Source organism: Cornus florida, unplaced genomic scaffold (assembly GCF_030987335.1).
Source record: "Cornus florida cultivar Cherokee Brave unplaced genomic scaffold, ASM3098733v1 CherokeeBrave_3.0.0_Hap2_Chr05, whole genome shotgun sequence".
NCBI lineage: Eukaryota > Viridiplantae > Streptophyta > Magnoliopsida > Cornales > Cornaceae > Cornus > Cornus florida.
In genome coordinates this window covers 40,768,707-40,793,750 of record NW_026775575.1, presented here as the reverse complement: position 1 = coordinate 40,793,750, position 25,044 = coordinate 40,768,707, and the positions used below count along the sequence as shown (strand labels likewise).

At 33.0% G+C, this 25,044-nt stretch overlaps 4 protein-coding genes across 10 annotated transcripts; 3 read left to right on the top strand and 1 right to left on the bottom strand.

The window, feature by feature from the left end:
* Positions 1-235: 235 nt before the first annotated feature.
* On the top strand, positions 236-2,510 carry LOC132310119 (uncharacterized). Its single transcript, XM_059808344.1, has 2 exons — positions 236-1,954; positions 2,048-2,510. Exons 1-2 carry the CDS (start codon positions 243-245, stop codon positions 2,088-2,090), a joined length of 1,755 nt encoding a protein of 584 aa, XP_059664327.1. The 5' UTR covers positions 236-242; the 3' UTR covers positions 2,091-2,510.
* A 1,106-nt stretch (positions 2,511-3,616) lies between these two features.
* LOC132310117 (uncharacterized) lies at positions 3,617-4,345 on the top strand. Its single transcript, XM_059808342.1, has 2 exons — positions 3,617-3,799; positions 3,885-4,345. Exons 1-2 carry the CDS (start codon positions 3,712-3,714, stop codon positions 4,178-4,180), a joined length of 384 nt encoding a protein of 127 aa, XP_059664325.1. The 5' UTR covers positions 3,617-3,711; the 3' UTR covers positions 4,181-4,345.
* Positions 4,346-4,360: 15 nt separating this feature from the next.
* LOC132310118 (uncharacterized) lies at positions 4,361-7,041 on the top strand. The gene is made up of 7 exons (XM_059808343.1): positions 4,361-4,562; positions 4,664-4,756; positions 5,245-5,349; positions 5,442-5,993; positions 6,093-6,147; positions 6,383-6,429; positions 6,762-7,041. The coding sequence occupies exons 2-4, from the start codon at positions 4,754-4,756 to the stop codon at positions 5,778-5,780; spliced, it is 447 nt and encodes a 148-aa protein (XP_059664326.1). The 5' UTR covers positions 4,361-4,562; positions 4,664-4,753; the 3' UTR covers positions 5,781-5,993; positions 6,093-6,147; positions 6,383-6,429; positions 6,762-7,041.
* A 1,659-nt stretch (positions 7,042-8,700) lies between these two features.
* LOC132306344 (uncharacterized) lies at positions 8,701-20,695 on the bottom strand. 7 transcript variants are annotated; one of them, XR_009481938.1, is made up of 8 exons: positions 20,531-20,695; positions 20,291-20,380; positions 12,777-12,972; positions 12,454-12,692; positions 12,137-12,346; positions 11,941-12,033; positions 11,701-11,841; positions 8,701-9,451 (listed from the first exon to the last, which is right to left on the bottom strand). XR_009481938.1 is itself a non-coding variant. In XM_059803702.1 (4 exons), exons 1-4 carry the CDS (start codon positions 14,946-14,948, stop codon positions 13,354-13,356), a joined length of 1,254 nt encoding a protein of 417 aa, XP_059659685.1. In that variant the 5' UTR covers positions 14,949-14,970; the 3' UTR covers positions 13,282-13,353. The 7 variants fall into 7 exon arrangements, 1 of the variants encoding a protein (XP_059659685.1); XR_009481939.1 differs by having other exon boundaries at positions 11,945-12,346; XR_009481942.1 differs by lacking the exon at positions 12,137-12,346 and having other exon boundaries at positions 11,945-12,033.
* Positions 20,696-25,044: the final 4,349 nt, after the last annotated feature.

Below are 25,044 nucleotides of genomic sequence, written 5' to 3'. Positions count from 1 at the left end.
TAAATGAGTTGTTGGAAGACATTTGCATGGGACCTTTTGTGCAAACAGAAATGACAGATGTTCAGCAAGGGTTGGATGATGCTTTGCCAAATTCTAACATGGGACATGATAGGTTTCAAGATTTATTACAGGATGCACAACGTGAGTTATATCCAGGATGTGAAAAATTTTCAAAATTATCGTTCGTTCTAAAGTTATACAAAATGAAAGTAACTCAGAAATTGAGCAACAAATATTTCACTATGATGCTAAAGTTGCTTAATGAAGCAATGCCCAAAGGTGTTGAGCTTCCAAAGTCACATTATGAGGCAAAGAACATGTTGCGTGAATTAGGTTTTGGGTATGAAGTGATACATGCTTGCATAAATGATTGTATTTTATTTTTGAAAGAATATGAAAATAATGAGTTCTGCCCTCGGTGTGGTGAGTCTAGATACAAATCTCATGAAGGCAAGGGTAAAAAAATACCACAAAAGATTCTTAGATACTTTCCTTTGAAGAGCAGGCTTCAGAGGTTGTTTATGTCAAGAAAAATATCTTCAGATATGAGGTGGCACAAAGAGAAACGTGTTAAGGAGACTAATATATTCAGACATCCCGCAGATTCTATGACTTGGGAGAAATTTGATATAAGACATCCTTGGTTTTCAGCGGAACCTCGTAATGTTAGACTTGGTCTAGCAAGTGACGGATTCAATCCATTTAGCAACATGAGTAATTCATATAGCATGTGGCCAGTAATGGTTTTTCCATATAACTTGCCACCTTGGAAATGCATGAAAGAACCATATTTGTTTATGTCATTACTTATTCCTGGACTGAGATCACCAGGGAAGGAAATTGATGTGTACTTGAGACCGTTGATCGATGAGTTAAAAGAGTTATGGGTGGATGGTGTAATGACTTATGATGCTTCTACTATGTGTACTTTTAGATTGCATGTGGCATTATTATGGACAATAAATGATTTTCCAGCATATGGAGATTTGTCTGGTTGGGTCACAAAGGGATACATGGCATGTCCTGTTTGTAACTTTGATGCATCTTCAATACGTTTGGAGCATGGGAAAAAGATTTGTTGGTTTTGCCATCGTCGTTGGCTGCCACTAGACCATAAATGGCGAAATTTATACAAACAGTTTGATGGTAACAAAGAAAGGAGGTCACCACCTAAAGAATTAACTGGTGATGAGTTGATTCAACAGTTGCTTCAAATTAGGTTCGCCGACTTGGGAAAAGGACCGACCAACAAAAAGAGGAAGCGTACCAAATCCGAGTTAAATTGGACTAAGAAAAGCTTATTTTTTGAATTGTCATATTGGCAAGGCCTCAAACTGAGACATAATCTGGATGTTATGCACATAGAAAAAAATATATGTGATTATATATTAGGGACATTAATGAACATTGAAGGAAAGACAAAAGACACAATGAAATCTCGTTTGGATTTGCAATTAATGGGTATAAGAAAAGAGTTGCATTTTACTCCTAGTGGCAATAAGTTTCTTATGCCCCTGGCATGTTATACATTATCTACTGATAAGAAAAAGAGCATATGTGAATGGTTGAAGGCAGTAAAGTTGCCAGATGGGTATGGTTCCAATATATCTCGGTGTATTCATAAAAATAATCGTACTATATCAGGTTTGAAAAGTCATGATTGTCACGTACTTCTCCAGCGTCTTCTTCCGGTTGCTATTCGTGGACACATGTCCGATAATGTATGTAATGCATTGGTTGAACTTGGATTATTTTTCAAAGAGTTGTGTTGTAAGACGTTGAAACTAGAAGTCTTAGAGGCACTTGAAAAGGATATTGTATCCATACTTTGCAAGCTTGAGATGATCTTCCTACCTTCATTTTTTGATGTGATGGTTCATCTAGCTGTTCATTTACCCCGTGAGGCCATTATTGCTGGACCAACACAATATCGATGGATGTACCCCATTGAAAGGTGTGTCTTATTTGTTCGTTAATTCATATCTCCATAATTTTTATTCTTATGTTAATTTCTTTTATAATTTTGTCAATATGAAAACATATTCAGATTTCTACGAACTTTGAAACAATATGTTCGCAACAAAGCATGACCTGAAGGTTCAATTGCCGAAGCTTATGTTGATAGTGAGTGTGTTGCATTTTATTCATTGTACCTTCGAGGGGTGGAGACACGTTTCAATCGAGAGGAAAGGAATTTTGACAAAGGGCAAACCCAGAAGTCAACAAGTTTTTCTATATTCACGCAGAATGTTCGCCCCTTAGGGTATGGAAATTATGAAATAATGGATTCTGCAAATCTCGAAAAGGCGCACTTTTATGTGCTTAACAATTGTCCAGAAGTGGAGCCATTCTTAGGGTAAGTGAATTGGAGATATTATGTTATTTAAATTCAATTATTATTATTTAAAACATTGACATTCTTATGTAGAAAGCACATGGAAGAACTAAAGAGACAAGATCCTAACAACGTAGTTGTGAGGCATTCAAAACAATTTACTAAATGGTTTGAAGAGCATGTAAGTTTTTCATAAAATTTATTGCATATTAATTGTATAATAATATTTTTTTATATCTATTCTCGTATATGTTATGTAAACTATTTCATTTGTGTATAGGTTAAAAGATTGCGACAAAGTATGTCGCCTGATGCTATTGATGATCTTTATTCTCTAGCTTGTGGGCTTGACTCGAGAGTGAAACGATATACAGGTTGTGTTGTGAATGGGACTAGGTTCCATACTAAAGAGAGGGAGAAGAACAGGAAAACACAAAATAATGGCGTGATGGTCAAAGGTGAAAATATTGATTTTTATGGTTGTTTGACAGACATCATTGAGGTGTCTTATGACACGGAAAGACGTGTAGTTCTATTCAGGTGTGATTGGTGCAATACAAGAAGTGGAATTCAAAAAGATAAATATTTCACTAGTGTCAATCTCTCCCGTCAAGCATATAAGGATGAGCCGTTCGTGTTAGCTCATCAAGCCAAACAGGTTTTATACCTCAAGGACAACAAATTAAGGGGTGCCTGGGAAGTTGTGCAGCAGATTGATCCTAGGAACTTATTCGATGTCCCAGAAAAAGATGATAAAACAAATGGGTCAAATGAAGGGGAAAGTAGTGAGGAGGTTGCATATCAAGATTTTGAGTCACTAGAAGTTAATGGTGTTGTTTGAGACATAGATTTTGACTCGGTGACATTAACTAATGATGATATGGTTTCAAATGAAATTGATTCCGATGCAGTTCATAATATCATAAATAATGCACATGGCAATGATGATGTAGAGAACGTTACCCTTGATTATGAAACTTTTGATGAAGAAGATGCATCCAATGATGATTCTTTGGATGAAGAAGATATTGTGTTTAGTGATGATGATACCGATATAGAATAGTTTGTTGTTTAAAAGTTAAAAATCTTACTTTATTAATATATTAAGAATTTTTATGTTAAGATGTGCTCATTTGTAGTTATGTGTTATTTTGAAATGCTTACATTCCAAATATGACTTGTTTTTTTAGCTTATAATCTGTTTGATTTCATTTTTAAATGGCATTAATAATATGTTTAGTTATATAGAATTGACATTTTCATAAATTTTTTTCATCAAAGTGTATTACTATTGCATTTAAAGGAAGTGATGTTCTTCAAGAGAGGTAGTTTAGTTCTACCATTTCTATATTGTTGTATTTTGTTCCAGTGTATACATGGCTCCTACTAATCGTAAGAGGGTAATGGCTAACACTACTGATATCAACAATGATGAGTTGCAGTCCATGCCGGATGATGGTCAATGTAAGTTAATAGAATAATTTATTATTGCAACTATAATATATTATTGTTTAGAGTATCACTAATACTGAAGTGGATTTATTTGCAGGTTCTGCCACTTCCGTTAAAAGGCGTGGACCCTCAACAAACAAGGCATTGGAGGATGTGTTGGATAAAAATAAGAGGCAGCCATTAGAAGTTACATTTAAAGAAGGACATTTGCAGCCTGTAGGTAAGAACGCAAAACTTTGGAAGGCTGAAATTGGAGTAGAAACAAGACGTTTTCCAGCTATTTACCCCCGATATGATAAGATACCACCTGAAAATAAGGATGTTGTGTATTATAGATTAAAGGTAATACTTTCATTCGTACAAAACTACTCTCATTCCAATCTCTTTTGCTAATTTCAATAGTTAGTAGTTAATTGACAATGTTTAATTTGATATGTTTTCCAGGTAGTAACTTACGTTTCGCTAAATATATGTTTTTCCTTTACAAATTACCAAAGTCTAACTAATAGATAATACTTTTTCTTATCTATTTGGATAACTAAATTTATTGTTCTATTTCTTTTAGAAAAAATTTAGACCTAATGTTGGTGAACACCATCATAGACGGGCATTTAATCATCAGTTCAGCAAGTGCTTGAAGGCCCGCAGATACAAAATAAAGAATTACTATGATGGCTTTAAAAACGCTGAGCTTGCTCGGCGTAACCCATTTAAAGGTGTTCCCAACGAGCATTGGAATTTATTGTGCGACAGATACAGTTCTGAGAAGTGTGTGGTAATGAAATAATATACTTACAACTTTGTAATTATGGATTGAGTTTGAATTACACACACAAATATGTTGATATACATGTTTTTTGATTAATTATCATGCAGAATCGCAGTGAGACAAACAAAAAGAATAGGGACAAGGTGAAGACTAAGAATTATGGTGGCTCGAAAGTGTATGTTCAGTACCTGGATGAGATGGTAATGACAAAAGGCTATTCAAATCACATTTTAGTACTTTTTGAAAACTTCTTTATGCATTAATTTTTCAATTAGTTATACTTGTATAGTTAAAATATTCAACGCCCTTATATTTTGGTATCTCCATTTAAAATAATATGTTTTATACGTTAACTAAACTGAAATGTGTGAAGTTATTCAAAACTGTTTTAGTTTCAACTTTAATGAGTTTTGTAGATGATTAATTTGATATAATAAGTTATATATGTATATGTTCTAAAATTCAACATATATATATATATATATATATATATATATATATATATATGTATGTATTTGTATATACTGTGTATATATATGTAATGTTTAGTATATGAAAATTATATGTATGTGGATACGAATATATTTGTAATTTAGTCTGAGTTCCCGCTAGCTTTTGTTCCTTATTCGGTTGATTGTTAAGCTTTTTATAGCCCAGTTTGTTCATTTTACTTGCTTATATATCACAGCTTAATAATGAAACTGGGGAAGATGGAAGTGTGATTGAATTCTATGCAAAATCACATATCAAGGAAAATGGGGAATCTATTGATGAAGAGGCTGAGAAGAATTATGTAAGAATGTCTTCATTGTTAATATTTTAGCTTTTATTTAAATTAAAGGATGGTGCACATTTAGGATGACAACTTCGCTTCTGAACATGCAGGCTAGAATGCTAGAAATGAAAAAAGTTGCAATTGAAATTGGAGAAGTAATAACCCACGAGAAAGAGGAAGAAATAATGCTTGAAGTGCTAGGGAATAAGTGTTCATTTTTAAATGGGCCTAATAAGGATATGCCAACTTTGTCAATCCGTGCTACTCAAAAAGATGTGGATGCAGCTAATGCTAGGGCCGACAAAGCAGAAACGAATATGGACGAGATGAGACAAGAGGTGCAAGGGATGAGGGAAGACATGCAGCAACAAATTCAAGAGAAAGTGAAAGAGGCAATGCTTGCTTTTATTGCAAATATTGGGCAGCCTTCCCTTGCACCCCAAAATTAATCTACTTTAGAGTTTTAGAAGGACAACTTTTTAAAATTAATTAGGTCTAATATTTTAGGACTTTGAATACTTTCTTGCAGTTTCTTGTTTTTTAATAGTAAACCTATTATTTTTGGGATGATGCATCAATATTCCTTATGCCCTCTTTCTCTCAAATTGTTTGAAAACTCTCTTGTTTCACATTGGATATGGTTTTTGGAAGGATAATTTATGGTAAGTTAGCTAACTTAGAATCAATTTAATTTTTATAATTTTTTTTTTTTTTTTTTTTTTTATCAATAGTTTTTACCAGGTATACAATTTATTTTGCAGGTAGTTCGTCTTGTTAAGAGAGTTGCTTCTTAATTTGTTGGAGTGTTCTATGGCAGTAAGTATTGCCTACCTTGTTTTTATTGGTACTAGGGGTTCACTTATAATGTAATCTATAGCATTTTCTTGTACGCAACATTATGGTAATTGAGTTGATATAATATTGTGAAAATACGTAAGCCATAATTGCTTCATTAATGAGGGGTTTTTATTTTTTATTTTTAAAATTATATTTCATGTTTAAAGTTCTCTTTAAGGGTGTACTGATATTTACACCTTCAATTGTTTCTTAGGAAAAAATTTGCTTTATTCTTTGGACTAGGAATTAATGCTGAAGTTGGTAAGTTTTAAATTTGTTGATTTTGATGAGATGTGATAATTTTTTATAAATGCATACAGCAGTCTTGGAGAATATGATATTACGTATTGTAGTATTTGTTTTTTTGTATAAAAGTTGAGTAATATACCAACAAAGCTGAAGACATATTACTTTTATTATCGTGTATAAAGAAAATTAAATTTGAGTACGTTTCTCTTCTAGTTAGTTTATGCAATGCTACATTCTCGATCTATTCGTCCATTAAATTGCATATAATTAGAAAAAAAAAAAGTTTATATAATCTTACAAATTGTACACAATATTGTAATGACCTTTATCTTTTTGAATTGTAGAGCGATTAATTGGGATGACATGAAGAAAATGAAGTATTCATGACAACGACGAACTAAAGTGATGAGATTCCATACGAAGAACTTTGAGGTGCTGCCATAGAGGGAGAGTTAGGAGTTTGCTTTTATGTTTTAGTTTGGTCTTTAATTTGTATTAGACAATTGGAAATTTAGTTTATATTTTGACTCAGAATTGAACAAATGTAGAAATTTATTCAAATTGATGTTAATTTTGTATTTGAACTCAGAATTATTATGTATTGCATAATAAAATTTAATGTTATGTTTAAATTTGTATTGCTATATAGAGTTTGAAATTTGTGGACCTGTGCTACTATTTGGACTTTTTTATAATATTAGCAAAAACGATAAGAAGTTTAGAAATTAAAGCATGCAAAAAATGGTTTTTAGCAATGAAAGACCATTGTCATTGGGTAAGTTAGTGACGAAAACTTTCGTTGATAATGCCCAATAAAATGTGACAAACATTTTAGTCACTAAAAAGCAAACAGATGTAACGAAAAGTATGTCACTAAAAGTCATGCAATAGTGATGAAAATGTGACAAACGTTTTAGTCACTAAAAGGCAAATAGATGTGACGAAAAATATGGTTGCTAAACGTCATGCAATAATGACGAAAATGTCCGTCACTAGTAGGCAAGCAAATGTGACGAAAAGTATGGTCACTAAAAGTCATGCAATAGTGACGCAAATTTTTTTGTCACTAAAAGCAAAGTCAATAGTGACGTAATTTGCATTCGTCACTATAGATTAACCGAGACGATTATATAGCAACGAAATATTGACAAATGATTTTTCGTCACTAAAAACTTTTAGCAACGAAAATTTAGTTTTTTGTGACGAAAAAAAACATTGCTAAAGCTCCATTTTGTTGTAGTGAGGACATAGTATCCAATACTAGCTTCAGTCTAGGTTGTTTATTTATTATTATTAATTTATTACATTGTTTTGCATGTTTAATTAAATATAGAGTTGTATTTTTAATTATTTATTTCGTAGCATATTTTAATTATCTCATAGCATTTTTGTATAAGATTTGTTATATCATAAATGTCATATGAAGCATATATTTTATCTAACAATCTTGAGACAAATTATTTTCTGCTTTGTTTTACTATATGTTTTTATTTAAGATATAAACAAGTAGAGATTATACTAATAATTGAGATATAAGAAAATAATGTTATAAGTATTATTACATGATAATATACTAAATATTGATGTGTTCAATATTATGTGAAATTGAAGCATGTGATATAAATAGATTATTGATTTATTTATATAATTCAATATTGGTTGGATTATTTTAATTTTTTTAATATGATATTCTGTAATATATTATATTATCTTAAGCATGTGCCAGCTAGAGGTGAAAAAAGGTATTTCGTTACTTTTATCAATGATTGTACAAGATACTGTTATGTATATATACTATGAAACAAAGATAAAGCCATAGAAATGTTTAAACATTACAAAAATGAGGTTGAGAACCAACTAGGCAAAAAGATTAACACTACAAGAAATTAGGGTTTTAGGGACAGTCGAAACTGTCCCTAAAAGCTCGAAAATGTCCCTAAAAGTCAAATTGGTCCGTGACTAAAAGTAGCGTGACAAAAGAGCTTTAGGGACAGTCAAGTTTGACCGTGACAAATACTTTGACTTTTAGGGACGGTTTGGACTGTCCCTAATAATACCGTCCCTGAAACTTATTAGGGACGGTATAGACTGTCTCTAATAAGATATGAATTAGGGACAGTTTCAGGGACTGTCCCCATTACATATAATATTAGGGACGGACGGACCGTCCCTAATACATTATTTTTAATTATAATTATTGTATTAGGGACGGATGGACTGTCCCTAATACATGTTTTTTAATTATAATTATTGTATTAGAGACGGGTAGACCGTCCCTAATACTTTTTCTTTTTTTTTTTTTTTTTTTTTTTTTTTTTTCTTTTGTATACTTGATTTGTGGGTTTAACCATTCTGAATACATGCATGCAAAACGTAAATAAAATAGATCCATAATAACATTCAAAAAGATATTGTTAGCCATCAAACAAAATAAATCCACAATACATATTCAAGATCCATAAAATTTCTAATTTTCTAAACAAAAACAAAAACTGCTAACCAGTTTTCTAAACAAAAACTAAAACCATCTGGTAGCACAAAAAATTGTTCCATCCCCTTCAAGATCCATTATTCATTCCGTTGGTGGTTGATGTGGTGCTTGTTGGTGCCACCATGTTGGTGGCGGCTGCTGATATTGCCACCTTGTGGGTGGCAGCTGCTGAAAATGAGAGTCTGTTGGAGGTGGCGAAGGCTGTTGATGCCAGTTTGGTGCGGTTTGCTGCAGCTGCTGCTGATATTGGAGGAGCCATGGTGGTGGCTGTTACTGCAACTGCTCAAGCATCTTCTCAAGTTTATCCATCTTTTCCGCCATTTGTACATTTCTTTCCTCAGCAATTTCGGCCCTTTTCCTAGAAGCCTCGTCACATGATGAGGAGGCACGTTGACGCTTTGGAGCCATGAAACCATGTCCGAATCCACGACAATATCCCTTCCTTATGCCTAGTTGGTTTTGCACTATCTCAACATCATTTATGGTTGGACTCGTACCATCAGAATTTTGAGAATTTTGTGCAGCCTTTTCTTTCATTGCATCCTGCAAAATATTTAAGTTTGCTATCAAATTGAAAGAATATGACATAGGAATAAATCATGTGCAAGGTAGAATATTAATCTCAATAGAGAGAAAAAAAATGCTTATACACATAATGGAAGGATGAGTACATTGCAATGACAAACTATATTGTCAACTACAAATGAAAGGAAGAAGTTCTCATGTCATTTTTTTCTTTATCTAAACTGGTGTGGAGAAATTAAAAGTCCTAATTATGAATTTAGAGAACAAATTATAATTTCTGTTTTGTCAAAGTCAACTCTTATGGAAACAAGATTCTTAATAGCATAATCTCAAGAGCAGCATGAATCTTCTTGTTTGATTTAGAGCATGTTTACCCTATCACTATCAGTTGTATGACTTCAAGAGTGTGCAATCACTGTGACTCTCACATAAGCACCACAGATTAGCATCACTATGACCCTTGATTGGTTTAAATTCTGAATACTTAGCTTTAATCCATCTACTTAGATTGCATATGAAAGTTATTTTCAATATATATATATGTGTGTGTGTGTGTGTGTGTGCACGTGCGCGCGCACGCGCGCAAGTTCAGTGCTATAACATGATTGATTCATAACTCTAAAAAGGATCATTACGTTAATTTAATTGTGTAGACAGGTGACTTAAAAAAATACCTCCCTGCTACAACATATGCATTTATCAAGTCCACATTTCCGTAGTCAAAAATATAAATTCACAAGGACTTAATAACGTTACAAATGCCGATGCACATACACATCTTCTTTCTTACTGGACTATATTTCATATTTCAAATTTCATATTATTTGGTCATCATTTTCTTAAGTTATATCTAGACCACTTTAGAAGGAAAACTTCACTGACTAATTTATTATTTTTTTCATTTTATGGTAGGTAAGTTAAACAAAGATATCAATTTATATTTACAGAAGTAGATAATTATCACATAAAATAATTTAGGCTCATTTGAATATGGATAAAATGCTCAATTTAAAGGGTTACATAACTAGGGGGTTATGCCTTTATGAACCACATCCCGGCCTGGGTCATATGCATTGATATCACTCCGTACATTAATCAATGCGAACCATAGGAATAAAAGGTTGTTAGAACATGTAAGCCAGTGTTATTAACAGCCAAATAAGGGAAGAAAAAATATATATTCTAGGAACTAATGAAATTTCCACGTGTTAATAGCCTTATATAATAACATAAATTCATTTTCAGCCACGTTTACGAGATATTTTCGAAGATTTAATAATGTACTAAAAAATGTGTGTGTGACTGTGTGTTTTGGGTTGATTGAATATGCTTGAATATCTATACGAACACACATGAATAAATACTACAAAATATGACCTAAATATCAACATAATGAAGAACAAGAATTTACTAGTAAAAAACAAGTACAATTTTCAAGCATCATGAAATGATAGAGACTATGAAACATACTAGATAATATATACACGAAGAGACTTGGAATTTTAGGTTTTGATACTTCACTCTCATCTTATTTTGAAAAGAAAAATGGTTATTGGACGAAATATTTCAGATCATTTCAATATATTTCAACTGTTTCAGTATAATGGATGAGTTTCTCCTTAACTGTTTCCGTAGTCAACCAAATTGATTTAAGAAAACTAAGGTTATTTCACTTGCTAAGTTAATTATATTGCTTCAATGGATTTGTATTTAAAATTTCTAATAATATTTTTTTCCTTGAAAGATTCATTTAGATGTAAATTTCAGCAACATACCTACACAATTTTTAACTTCCGGAAGCAATAATAACTTGTCTTTAAGGCAAGTAATCACAACAAAATTACCATTTCCTGTTAAACACAACTACTGACCATGTGGGTGTGACCTTAAGAAAGTCCTTCAAGCACAGTTGTAATCTAGAAATAAAGGGCTCTCTTTTATGATCTCCCCATCACATTAACACAACTTTTAACTTCTCTCAATGTGAACCCTCTTTGTCACATGGCCCCAACATTTCAACAAATTATTTCCATTATACTTTTTTTTATTTTTTAAACATGAAATACATGAATGAAAACCACACTTCATCCGCAACAATTCCCCACCTCCATTTGTGCACAGAAAATCAAGAATGGTCACTTAAAGGCATGTGACCCCCTATAAACCGCAAAAATGGTCACTTAAAGGCATGTGACCTCCTATTAACCGCAAAAATATTATGAGATTCAAATTTCATAATCCAACATACTAGCTTATAATTAACTTACAAAATTCCTCTTAGCTTTCTCGTGTGCCCATCCACCTTGTTCCTTAAAATGTGTGTCCTTGTACAAGCGAATGGCAGGATCCTCATCCCTTTCACCATCTTCATCTTCATCTTCTTGGCTCTGCCTTTCTTTGAGTTTGACCTACAATACAAAGTAGTAGTGACCATTAGACAAATATATGGTTTAGAACGTAGAATATAAAATAAAAAATTTATAATTATTGTTTCATATATTACGTACATACGCATCGTAACGTCTAACGAAGGACATCGATCCAGAATAATGTGGAACCTTAATCTTGGAACGATTTTCTTTGTTTTTTTCACTTATTTCCTAGGTAGCAATTCAAACAATATTACAAGTTAGGAAACCCAAATAGCTAGTGAATGAAGTTATTATATTAAATAATAAAAAACAAGTAGTTAAGAAATTGAACCTAAAATTTTGGTGATATCCAATTATCACACAATTTTTGCCAAACAGCATTACCAATACCATTGTAAGGATGGCGGCGTGCATTCTCAATAGGAAGATGCTCCTCAAAATGACACTTCAATTTATATCTATATTTCCTCAACGCGCTGGAAATTCCCTTATTTACTCGCTTAAAATTAATGTCATTCGCATATGCATCAACTCCAAAGACCTTATTTATAATGTAAAATTAATGTAAGCTACAATTTGTAACCAATTAAGCCAGCAACCTCTGATTTATTTTTAACAAAACAAACATTAAATGATGGTTATCATTACCTTCAAATGCTCATAGTAGACCTCTTTCTCAAAATCTGGAACATCCCTCCACGTTTTATACTTTAAAAGGGCTTCAGTATCTCGTATATTAATGCCAACCTCAGCTGTCCATAATTTGTTATTTAAACCAACAGGTTTAATATAACCCTCTCCAAACTCTACTAGAACCGGACAGTTGTTTTCTTTAATTTTGTGCAAGGCTTCATTTTTTGCTCTTCCATGCCCTTTTCATATCGGACCTGAAAAACAAATTCATCATCTTAATTAAAATGTAGGCATTTTACAAAAGAGCTTATGGTTAATTAATAATGAAGCATAATTACCTCCTCTTGGTTGTGGCCCCATCTGCTCTTTACTACCATCACCTTCTATTCTTTGATTTGTTGTATTCCTGTCATCACTTGATCCACTCAATTGTATAGGAGGTGAACTTGTAGATGGTCGCTCAGTTTCAGCCCTGCGGGACCTTAAAAGTCTATGCATTGGTTCCTCGGAGGTGTCCATAATTTAGTTTACAAGCTGATATGAAGAATCAAGTGAAATTAAATCAAAATAAACAAGTATATACAGAATATATTTAGAGTCATCATTTCATATTTACATAATTGCATTGAATAAAAAATTCAATAATTAGAGACTAATAAACCTGAAGGAAGTCAATAAATAAAGACTAGTAATATAACTGAATAGATCACATTAAATATTATCATAAAACCAAAAAAATAAGTAAATGCTCAAATATAACAATTAATTTGGTCAACCAAATCAAAGATGCAAATTAATGAAGCACAGAATCAATACTTAAAGAGAAATTTAAACAAAAAGTAATTCAAAAGATAAAGCTCGGTAATATAATTCATAAAACCATAAAATGAGATACATGCTCAAGAATACAAAGCTTCACATGTCATCCAAATCAGTATCATCTTCAGACATTAATTCTGGTTCCTCATCTGAACTATATTGAATGTCATTTCCATCATCATTCTCAACATCCCAAAAGTCGTCATTAATGGCTGCTTCACTCCTACATTTTTGAATCATTTCAGCATCAACAGTTTCACCATCCAAATCGTCCCTGTTCAAAGGGAGTGGATCCATGTCCAAGTCCGCTTCTACAACTCCATCCATGATGCTTGGTTCGTTCTCTTGGTACGCTGCAATGTTGAGCATTTCATCATGTACTCCTGTTTCACCCTCTTTTTTAGGTACATCAAATGATCTTCTACTTGTTATATCTTGAACTACCTCCCACGTCCCTTGTAATTTCTTATCTTTGACATAGAAGCATTGTGATGCTTGATTTGCTAACACAAACGGCTTATTTTTGTACGCTCTACTGGCTACATTTACATTTGTGAAATAGGTATCTTTATGTACACCGGTACCAATCCTAACATCAAACCAATCACATTTGAAAAGAAAAATTTTTCTACCCAGAGGATATCTTAACTCAATGATATCTGTTAGGACACCATAGTAATCTTGGTCTTCTCCTTTCACTAACACGCCACTATTCTGTGTTCGTCGATTTTGCTCCCTTTCCTTAGTATGGAACCTAATCCCATTTACAATACACGCAGAATATCGACTTACTAGACTTTGAGGTCCACACGCTAATGAATACAGATCATCACAAGTTGTTTCCTTTTGATGATGACGCATTTCCTTTATCTATTAAAAAAAGTGTAGTGTTAAATAAATGAATGACAGTTCATTTTAATTAAATTAAAGAATTTTATTTAATTAAGTACAATAGGTGCATAATGAACTTACTTTTGTTTCGAACCAGCTCGAATATTCTTTAACATGTCTTTGAGGAACATTGTGCGGATTTTCTCTCTCAAGTTCTACCTTGTGTTTTCTAAACAATTACATGATGTTAAAGATACAATTGTTTACATGTATTAAGAAATAGACTATATATTCATAGAAACTGACAAGATATGACATACAATGAGCTACTTACTCTTCATATGACAAAACATCTTCACAATTCTGTAACACGTACAATCGGGCCATCTCTATGTCCGCACGGGGCAATATGTCCAAACTTTGTGTCCCTATCGGTCGAACCACTTGCTTTAGATCATAAAAAGTGGACCAATTATTGTTGTAGTTTCCCTCACTATTTCTTTCTTCTCTATTGAACCTTGTCTCAATCCCTCCAAGAAATTTTGAACAAAATGTGAGGCATTCATCGTCCACGTAAGCTTCTGCAATGGACCCTTCCGGACGTGCTTTGTTACGGACGTACAATTTGAGAGTATGCAAAAATCTACATACCCGTTAATCAAACCAATAATATTTGATAACAAATTGATAAAACTTGTCACAAAAAAAAAAAAAATAAAAGAAAAAATAAAAAAATAAAAAAAGGAGGAATTTTGGTTTACTAAAAATATACAGCACCTTTCAATCAGGTACATCCATCGATATTGTGCAGGGCTTGCGATGATGGCTTCACACGGCAAATGCAGAGCCAAGTGCACCATAATGTTAAAAAATGATGGAGGAAATATCATCTATAACTTGCTTAGTATAACAGCAATGTCCCTTTCCATTGCCTCTAAGACATCCACTTTAACTCGACAACACAATTCTTTGAAGAATAAACCAAGCTCAGCTATTGTGTTACAAATATCTGAATTTAAGAATCCTCGTATAGCAATAGGGAGGAGATGTTGTAAGAGAACGTGTGAATCATGACTTTTCAATCCAGATATCTTACAATTATTAACATTCACACACCGACTTATGTTCGATGCATAGCTATCTGGAAACTTAACTGATCTTAGCCATTCACATAGTTGCCTTTTATCATTCTTTGAGAATGTGTAATGCGCTTGTGGCATCTCAAATTTTTCACCATTACGCCTCAGGTGGAGTTCTTTTCTAATCCCCATTGCTTCTAAATCCAACCGACTTTTGAACGTGTCCTTAGTTTTCCCTTCAATGTCCAATAATGTCCCCAACACACTATCGCATATATTTTTCTCTATATACATAACATCCAGGTTGTGCCGCAACAAAAGGGTCTGCCAATAAGGTAGTTCAAAAAAAATACTCTTCTTCATCCAGTTAAGTTCAAATTCCTCACGAGTTCGCTTCTTTTTATTTGGTCCCTTTCCGAAACTAACCTCGGGTATGAGGTTAAGCTGTTCCAGAATATCATCACCCGTCAACTGCTTTGGTGGCCCTTTGTCTTCACTTTTGCCATTAAATTGCTTGTGATGTTTTTTAAAAATGTGATCTAACGATAAAAACATACAACTTCCCAAGTAACATATCTTACGCCCGTGTTCCAAATAACAAGAACATGTTTCTTTGTTACAATTTGGACATGCTAGATAACCCTTTGTCATCCATTCAGATACCATCGCATAAGCGGGAAAATCACTAATGGTCCAAATCATTGCCGCATGCATTTTAAAGTTACATTTACTGTAGGCGTCATACGTCATCACACCATCCCGCCATAATTCTTTTAACTCTTCAACCAAAGGTTGCATGTACACATAAATATCATTACCAGGCGATGTTGGACCAGGAATAAGCAACGACATAAATATATATGGCTCCTTCATACATATCCAAGGTAGCAAATTGTAAGGCACAATCATCACAGGCCACATACTATACGTATTGCTCATGTTACCAAATGGATTGAATCCATCAGTTGCTAATCCAACACGAACATTACGAGGATCAGCAGCAAACCAACTATGCTTACTATCAAAATCCTCCCAAGCTTTTGAGTCAGCTGGATGTCTTAACTCATTTGTCTCCTTCACACGTTTCTCCTTATGCCACCGCATGTCTAAGGCTGTATCCTTTGACATAAACAACCGTTGAAGTCTTGATTTCAAAGGGAAGTGCCGAAGAACCTTTTGAGGGATTTTCTTACCCTTACCTTCGTGAGGTTTATACCTCGATTCACCACACTGTGGACAATTTTCTTTACCTACATTCTCCTTCCAAAATAGAACACAATCATGTTTACATGCATGTATACAATCATATCCGAGACACAAGTCTCGTAACAAGCTTTCAGTCTCGTAATGAGACTTTGGTAACACATTGTCGTCGGGGAGCATATCCTTAAATGCATCAAGCATCATGTCAAATGATTTGTTGCTCATTCGGCTTGTAACCTTCACATGGAACAACTTTAATATCGCTGACAACTTAGAGTATTTTTTACAACCTGGCCATAATTCACATTGTGCATCATTTAACAATCTATCAAAGCTTCCTCCTCCAACATCAACTTCAGGGGAATCTTCTTGTTGTTGTGCATTAGTGAAGTTTCCCATTTGTATGTTATCCAACAATTCAAACACATTATCTACATTTCCATCTTCATCGTGGACATTTTCCCCACTAACATTAGCATCAATATTAACATTATTGTTGTTTTGACGATCCTCCCCATGATATATCCAATTGGTATACCCCTTGTCCATCCCATAACTCAAGAGATGCTGCTTAACTTCTTCAATTTGTCGATAAGTCTTATTTTTGCAATGACGACATGGACATCAGGACCTACCGTCTACTTCTGCATAACGCCTAGCCACATCAATGAAGTCGTGTATGCCATCAAAATACTTTACACTACCCCTAGTGTGATGATGAATCCAAGACTTATCCATGTAACTGCCTAAACATACACAAAAAAAATTAATATATATCAATTATAAACAAAAAACGAAATATATATAATTGAACCTTATAATATATATATATATATATATATATAATTTTTCCCTAATAATTGTCAACAATTGAGATTCAGAAGCACTGACAACCTTTAATCTTACAGAAATTCTACAAACATAATTACAAGAGAAATACATTTCTTATTATTTTTTTTTAAAAAAAATGATCGGCATCTTACTATATAATGTCACCTTCATTAATGAAAGATGGAAAAGTAAAGGGGTTCACACTAGAAAACAACTTACTATATATATATTGTTTATGATTTCTACCCACTAGAAAACAACTACTTCACCCACAAAATGGAAGATCTAAAAAAGAAAAAGAAAAAAAATACAGGTCCTGAACAATTCTGAAAGCTGCCATTATTTCAGCTCATTCTGCACTCATGGAATTTAAAAGTTCATGTCTTAAGCTGGGCCCGTTAATGGCGTAAAACAGGTACCATCTGTTCCCCAGCTATGCTTTACACTGCTTATTTGAATTGCAGAGATGCTAGACTCGTTCTCCATCCAAATATCGTGTGCGTGTGTATGTGTGTATAAAAGCAACAAACACTTGAAGTTCACAAACTATATTTGCAGCTACCAAATGCTTCTATTTGTGTGATTCTATAATAATGAGAACGGAGAGTTAAAATATGTGTGTGTGTGTGTGTGTGTTTTTTTTTTTTTTCAAATCCTAGTACCCATTTGAGAGATGGCATGAATAACAACAGATATGTTTAGCTGATGATGGTGTGTTGGATTGACTGGTTTTTAATTTGGTGTGTTTTCGGTAATACAAAAACAAGAATAAATTATGGACTTCATGAGCACTCTAATATCTGTTTTTAATCAAACCTTGAAGTATATTGTCATCTTTAATTTTAAATTATATTATTGCACCTTTTTTTATGGAGTAAAAAAAAGAATTTGGGAATTGATTTATTTAGTTGTTACAATGTTTCATGTGGCATTGAAAAGATAATCAATCTAGGGAATTAACTCATAATCATTTTTTTTGATACCAACAAGAGAAAGGAAAATAAAGGAGCAATGGGGAGGTTTTTTAATTTGTTGGGTGTTTGTGATTAGAAAGGACCTTGGATTGTCTCCTAGCACTTAGATTGTGTTTGAAAGGTAATGTTGGGCCTTACTGGACAACAAAGTGATCAATTTTTATGTATTAACCTCCATCAAGGTTGTTTGTTTACCAAGAACACAATGGGAAAATACAAGATGGGCCCTAATGGCCTGTTTTTTTTTTTTTTTTTAGAAGCCCAAATGGCCTATTCTTGTCTCACTCGAAACAAAAATTGATAAGTTTGGTCTGAAAGATTATTTTTCTGATTCAGTTTTGAAATTGTTGAAAGTTTATTAATTTCTAATTTTACCCATTCTTATGGATGCTAACTTTTAGAATTGATTAACAAGGTACCATGTAATGTATACTCAACATATAAGACAGTGTGTGGGTTCTAGTTTTTAGGCAATTGGCCAACTAAAACTGATTTTAAAGTCAAGAATTCGGAAACTGCTTTCAATTAGTGACTTTTATTAAAGCAATATCTCAAGCCTCATCTGAAGGAATTTTTATTACAACCATTTCATGAGTAATTATAATCATGCTTTTATACACACATACACACACACATATATAGACCTTCTTACTATAACATGAAACAACAAATAGATCCATTTTTGCTACAATGCATTGAAGACAAATGAATTCTGAAAGTTTGCACAAAATTTTGACTACCTTTTTTTTCTGAGTGGAAGTTTATGTTCAAAATAAAGCTGTATTTTATTTTATTTTGTATCTGCGATTTTGACATATTATAAAATTGAAAATTGTCAATTCAAAAGTTTATGAATTAATTATACCCAAAACAGATATATTGTACTAGCAAAGATTTTTAATAGATGTTTGGTTGAAGGCTTGGATGTATGAAAGAAAAAGTTGTGGGCTGATAGACGTTTACAGAACCAATTAAACAACAAAGTAATAGGCTCATCTTAATTGACTTCTACTATACTAATACAATACAATGACCTAACCACTCAAAACTTGATCAAATGTTTGGGATACTAAATAAATCAAAGCTCCAAACAAAATGATAATAATATAGGTATCTTAACAACATAATAACTTGTTCATGTATTATTCTAAACTCATTAACAGTCAGTGAATGCATTAATGATTTATCAATTCAAATTTCTCTCTACTACTGAAATTAACATTTCAAAGATGTTGACAATCCTATCACTATATTTAGAAAAAGGCCTATATATCTGCAAAAGTTTCATCTACTACTACAAAATTAGACTTCCAACACTAGCAAAAAAAAAGGCAAGACAGAGAAGAGAGGATTTAAAGTAAGTGTTACAGATATCCATGCTTGCTTGGCATTCATTTTGAGTGGCCAAGAGCAGCAGAAATTTGAAGGTTTAGCTTATATATGGGTGTCGACATCTCCGGTCAAGAACAACAAACCAACCCACAATAGTTGAAAACTGATTTTGAAGTCTGGGATGCTATTCAGATTTCATATGTTAATCTAATATATATATATAAATAAATAATAAACATACGTTAAAACAAAAAATAAATGTCTAGAATTATTTACCATGAATTTAAACCCTAATTTATTTTTCTACCCTGAACAATCCAAGCTAGAAAACCAATCAAGCAAACAAGCAAGCATATACCAAATTATACAAGAGAGTTAATAACCCAGTAGGGCCAGTGCATCCTCCAGCTAAAGAAGAAGAAAATTAAACAAATAAAAGGCTTTAAGAAAACATTGCATATGGAGCTTTATACATCCACTAAAAATTTTCAGAATCAATCATAACTTCTGACCAAGTATAGAGAGATTCATATTAGAAAAAAAATGAAATGTTAAAATGTCATGTTTGCAAACTTTAATTCATACATTTACTAACATTAGCCATAAGCAACAGAGAATCGCTTCTATAAATGTGACTTTTTTCCTAAATTAAACACAATACAACAAACAAAATAGAAATAGAACCTAGAATTCAAATTCTATCAAAGTGATTTCACAATGTAACAAGCACATAATGAGTTTTTTAACAAGCACATAACAAGTCAAACTCGTTATATATCAAACCTGTATTTTCCACAGCGATTCAGACCGCAAGCCGACTCCAGATTTGTAATTTACCCCTTCGATTGTTAGGCCTTTTGCAATTTTGAAACCCTACAACATGTATTTGCATAAAACAAACTATGGTGAGGATCATTAAACTGAAGTGGGTTATATGAATGTCAAATTGAAGATGAGGGTTCTCTGAAAATCGAAGAAAGAGGCAAAATCCCTAACATTGTAAAAAAAATAAAAATGTTGTACCTTATGATTAAGAGTGGCTGTTGGAACGATTGGGTCATTCGGCCTTTGCTGCTAGAAGAAGGTGAAAGATTCTATGTCTTCTGCGACGGTGGAAAAGGGTGGCAGAGCTAGCCTCTGTTTTCTGCAAGGAAGAAGAGGCGTGAGGGCTTAGAGGTGGGTTGAGAAATGAAGTGGTCTGAAGATAGACTTTAGGTATATGGGATGTAATGATATATTAAACGGTGTAGTTTAATGTATTTTGTAAAATAAAATAATTAAATATATTATAATTTTAATCGCGCCAAACAAGGAATGAAGCGCCAAGTTTTGCCGCACAATTTTTTGTGGAATTGGGGACAAACTTTTTTAAGTTTTAGGGACAGGGTGTAAAGACCGTGCCAAAAAAGAAGGCTTTAAGGACAGACTGTGCTAAAAAAGAAGGCTTTAGGGACAGTTTCTTTAGACTGTGCCTAAAAAGAAGGTTTTAGGGACAGTTTTTAAGACTGTCCCTAAAGGACTGTCACTAAAACCCAAATTTCTTGTAGTGTAAGCTGTTAAGAAGTGATAGATATGATGAATACGAAGCACCATTTACTAATATTTGTGATAAGCGAAGAATATTACATATTCGAGTCCTTAAACGTGTATATGTTAATGCCTTAGCGATGCCTTTATCTCGGTTCTTATGTTTTTTTTATTAATTTGTTATTTTTTGGTCTTCACTCAAAGAGACCGGCAATTCCATGTATTTAGAGCTTATGGCGATGTTCTCAAGGCTTAAAAACATGTTCAGGGCTTTCCAGGTCAATTCGGGACTTAACTGAGAAGATTTAATGAAGTTTCAGCTTTTAGTGCTCAAGCACTGATGAAGAAAATCCAAGAAAAAATACTAAGTATGAAGAAAAAGACGCTTCAAAAATTTTCAGATCAATATTTGACTGAGTATGGAAGTAGTGCACGAGCACTGAATGTAATGACCCGATCATTTTCCTTCTTTTCCTTTTTTCTCAAATTTTACTGATAATATTTTTCCGTTGTCTTTTCTTTTCTGAGTTCGGTTTCTAATCACTTTGTGTCGTCTCCAGTGCTCGAAAATGATTTTTGAGACTCTTTCCTTTGGATTGACAACTTCCTTTAAGATCGAGTCATTTCCACATTTCAATTTTTTAGACAGTATTCACTTTTCATCTTTTTCCCATTTGTCACTTTGTTGGCAAAACCTCACTTTTTGTGTCCGGATTTGTGTCCACTTTTGCATGCACTCATAGTATATGATTTATTAGAAATGTGCATTTTTACTTTCTTAGAAATGCATGTTATTAGTATACTTTCTTCCTTAGGGGTATGGGTGCATACTTCTTGGCAATTTTTCTTTCTTTTGGGGGAGTTTGTGTAATTACTATAAGTAATTATTTTTCGTCTAAGGGACCATTTTATAATTTTATTTGAAAGATATTTTCAAAAATAACCTTCTGCAATTTACGGAAAGCGTGACATTTGTGTGGAGACACTTTGATGCCTTGGATGATGACATGTGGAGGGTGGAGATTCACCCACTTGTTGACCAAAGATAGGTGCACTTGTTGGCTTGGATGGTTGACAAGTGTAAGCTTAGGATTAAGCCTACAATGGATGCTTGGATGAGTGACAAGTGTAGGCTCCAAATTTGGTCTTGCATTAATGTGTGTGTGTGAGGTAGTGTAAGAGCACATAGTGAGTGGATGATTTAACCAAAATTAGCGTAGGGTTTTCATTTTAATTTCATTTCATCTCTTTCCTCTCAAACCCTAACCTAGCTACCATTGAAGCAAAGCTTGGCTTAGAGCTTTAAGCTTCATTTTGGTCCCCTTCCACTCACCTTTAACCATAAAGCTTGGAATACAAAAGCTTTGCCTCACCTTCCTCTTCATAACCTTAGAAGGGCTTACCTTTTTGAGCTTGCTTGCCTTGGATTCTAGAGAGACACTTCTTTATTGAGGTAAGGGGTTGTTCTAAGTTTATTATCTAAGGGATTTACTTGCTTTTGTAGTGAAATATAAGTTGTATGCAAGTCTTATATTGATTTGAGAAATTAATAAGTAATTGTAGCTTGTATATAACTCACTTTAGACTTGGTATATGGTATGGCCATGACTTGATCCTTATTATATATTAATTTGGGATGATTTAAATGAGTTTTCAATTCTAGAGATTTAATTAATTTAATTTGATTTAAATCTTGCTTAATTATACTTTGCTTGTATTTCATTTTAGACTTGATATATGGCACGACTATGACTTAATCTTTGTTATATATTAATTTAGGATCATTTGAATAATTTTTGAAATATAGAGATTTAATTAATTTAAATTAATTAAATTCTACATGATGATATCTTGCTCATTTTACACTTTTGATTTGATATATGTAATGACCATGCTATGTTGTTTAACATATATTAATTAGGGATTATTTGGTTGAGATTTGAAATCTAGAGAAATTAATTAGTTTATTTAATTAATTTTCGTTTCTATTTTGTTAATGATTTAATCATGTATTTGACGTTGGTGGTATGTTTAAATCAAGATTTTGGACTTGTATTAGATTCATGAGTTTATGTTTTCAATATTGAGTGATATTGTTGCAGCGTGTAACGAATCACACTCTGAAGATTCTACATTTGTCATTCTATAGTAGTTGTGGACTTAGAGTATGTATTGTATGTGTTTCCAAATTCAGTTGTGCATGGTAGATAGTAAATTATCTTGTATATACATGTTGATATATACGTTGTTGCACAATTTATTAGATAGTAAATTATCTTGTATATACATGTTGACTACGGTTAGGGCATGGTTATAGCACGGGAGAGTATCCCCCTATAGTCTAGTGTGCACATGGGGAGGTTACCCGTGGGCTTGTAACCCTAAAGTAACCACGTTGTCGGTCTGATCTGGCGTGATGTCCGAGTATCCATCTTGTTTGATTTCACACTTTATTTCAAGTTGATAATTAGATGATTTTGTAACTTGTTGTTCCTTATTTGATTTCCCATTTTAAGTTTCAAGATGTTAACTTTGATGAATCATGCTTTATGCGTTGTATTGGAAGTTCCAATGTTGGTTAAATTGTATCGATATTGTGATTTGTGTTTTATTGTTTTAATGTAGCCTAGGATGATTTCTTAGACTTATTTGGAACATAGACGTTAGATGGCATGAACTATTTTAGTTGATTTCGCATTTCTGATTTTAAGTTGATAACTTCGATAATCTATATCTTGTTGCGTTGTATAGTATGCTTTTATATTGTTTAATTGTATAAATATTGTAGTTTATGTTAGAAATGCTTTAATGTAGCTTAGGATGATTCCTGAGTCCCACTTATGACATAGACGTTAGGTAGCATAATTCTTTTGAATTGCTTTATGTTAATGTAATAACCTTGTAAAAGTTAGGTCGATGCGTGCTCATTCCCTACGAGTAACTTGTTTACTCACCCCAAAGATGTCGGGTTGTTTTTAGGTATGGATGCCTTGGTTTGGGATGCACAACATCCCTAAGTTGTTTCGATAGATTGAAGTTCTTTTAAGTGATGCAAGTGTTAGCATGTTTGATTTTTACTTTTAAAGTTATAATGCATAGTTAGGTAAAAATGTCAATTTTTGCCTTGGACTTGTAATGTGCACCTAAGCACACTTTTTGACGTTCATTTTATGTATATGATATGTGGTCAAGGGCCAAACTTTAATTAAAATTCATATATATTGAAAAATGTTAAATTTTGCCTTTAATGTGAATAATATGAAAAATAAGGGTTTAATATGTCATTTTTGCACCGGAGTGTGCATTATGTACGAAATTCTTTATTTGGTATTCATTTACCACATATGAGGTGTGGCGAAGGGTCAAACACCATTTTGTTTTAGGTTTTTCAATTTGGTTTCATATACTGCATTTTTGGGCTAAAATAGAAAAATTCGAGCCTTTAAGGGTTCATTTCCAAATCGGGTAGTGCAAAGTGTGCACGAGCACCTCAACAAGGACTCATTTTATATGCATGAAGTGTGGCCAAGGGCCAAATGGTCTTTTGATTGCATTTAGGTACGGTTCTTACAATTTTTGCCTTTGAAGGGCATTTTTCCTGCATTGGGGTTTGGATAGGTCAAATTTTGCATCGGCGGTATTTTTAAGCCATGGATTATTGTAGCACATCCTAATAGGTAAGTTACGTTTGCGTGCATGATTATTTCCGGGCAAAACCTTTTCCTTAGTGATTTGAGCCTCCTATGAGCTCATTTTGCACTATTTATGCCAAAAACTATGCATAAGGCCATTTTGGGGTTTTCACATGAAAAATTAAGTTTTTTTTTTTTTTTTTTTTTTTTTTTTTTTTTTTTTTTTTTTGGCATGGTTGGCTAGAAAACATGATTTTGGAAGGGTTTCTTATTTGTGTTTTTTTTTAAAAAGGCCCAAAAAGTCCTCAAAATTGTGTTTAAAGTTTAGAATTCTACTAAGCTTGTTAGTGGACAAGCGTTCGTAGTTAGGCTGTGGTT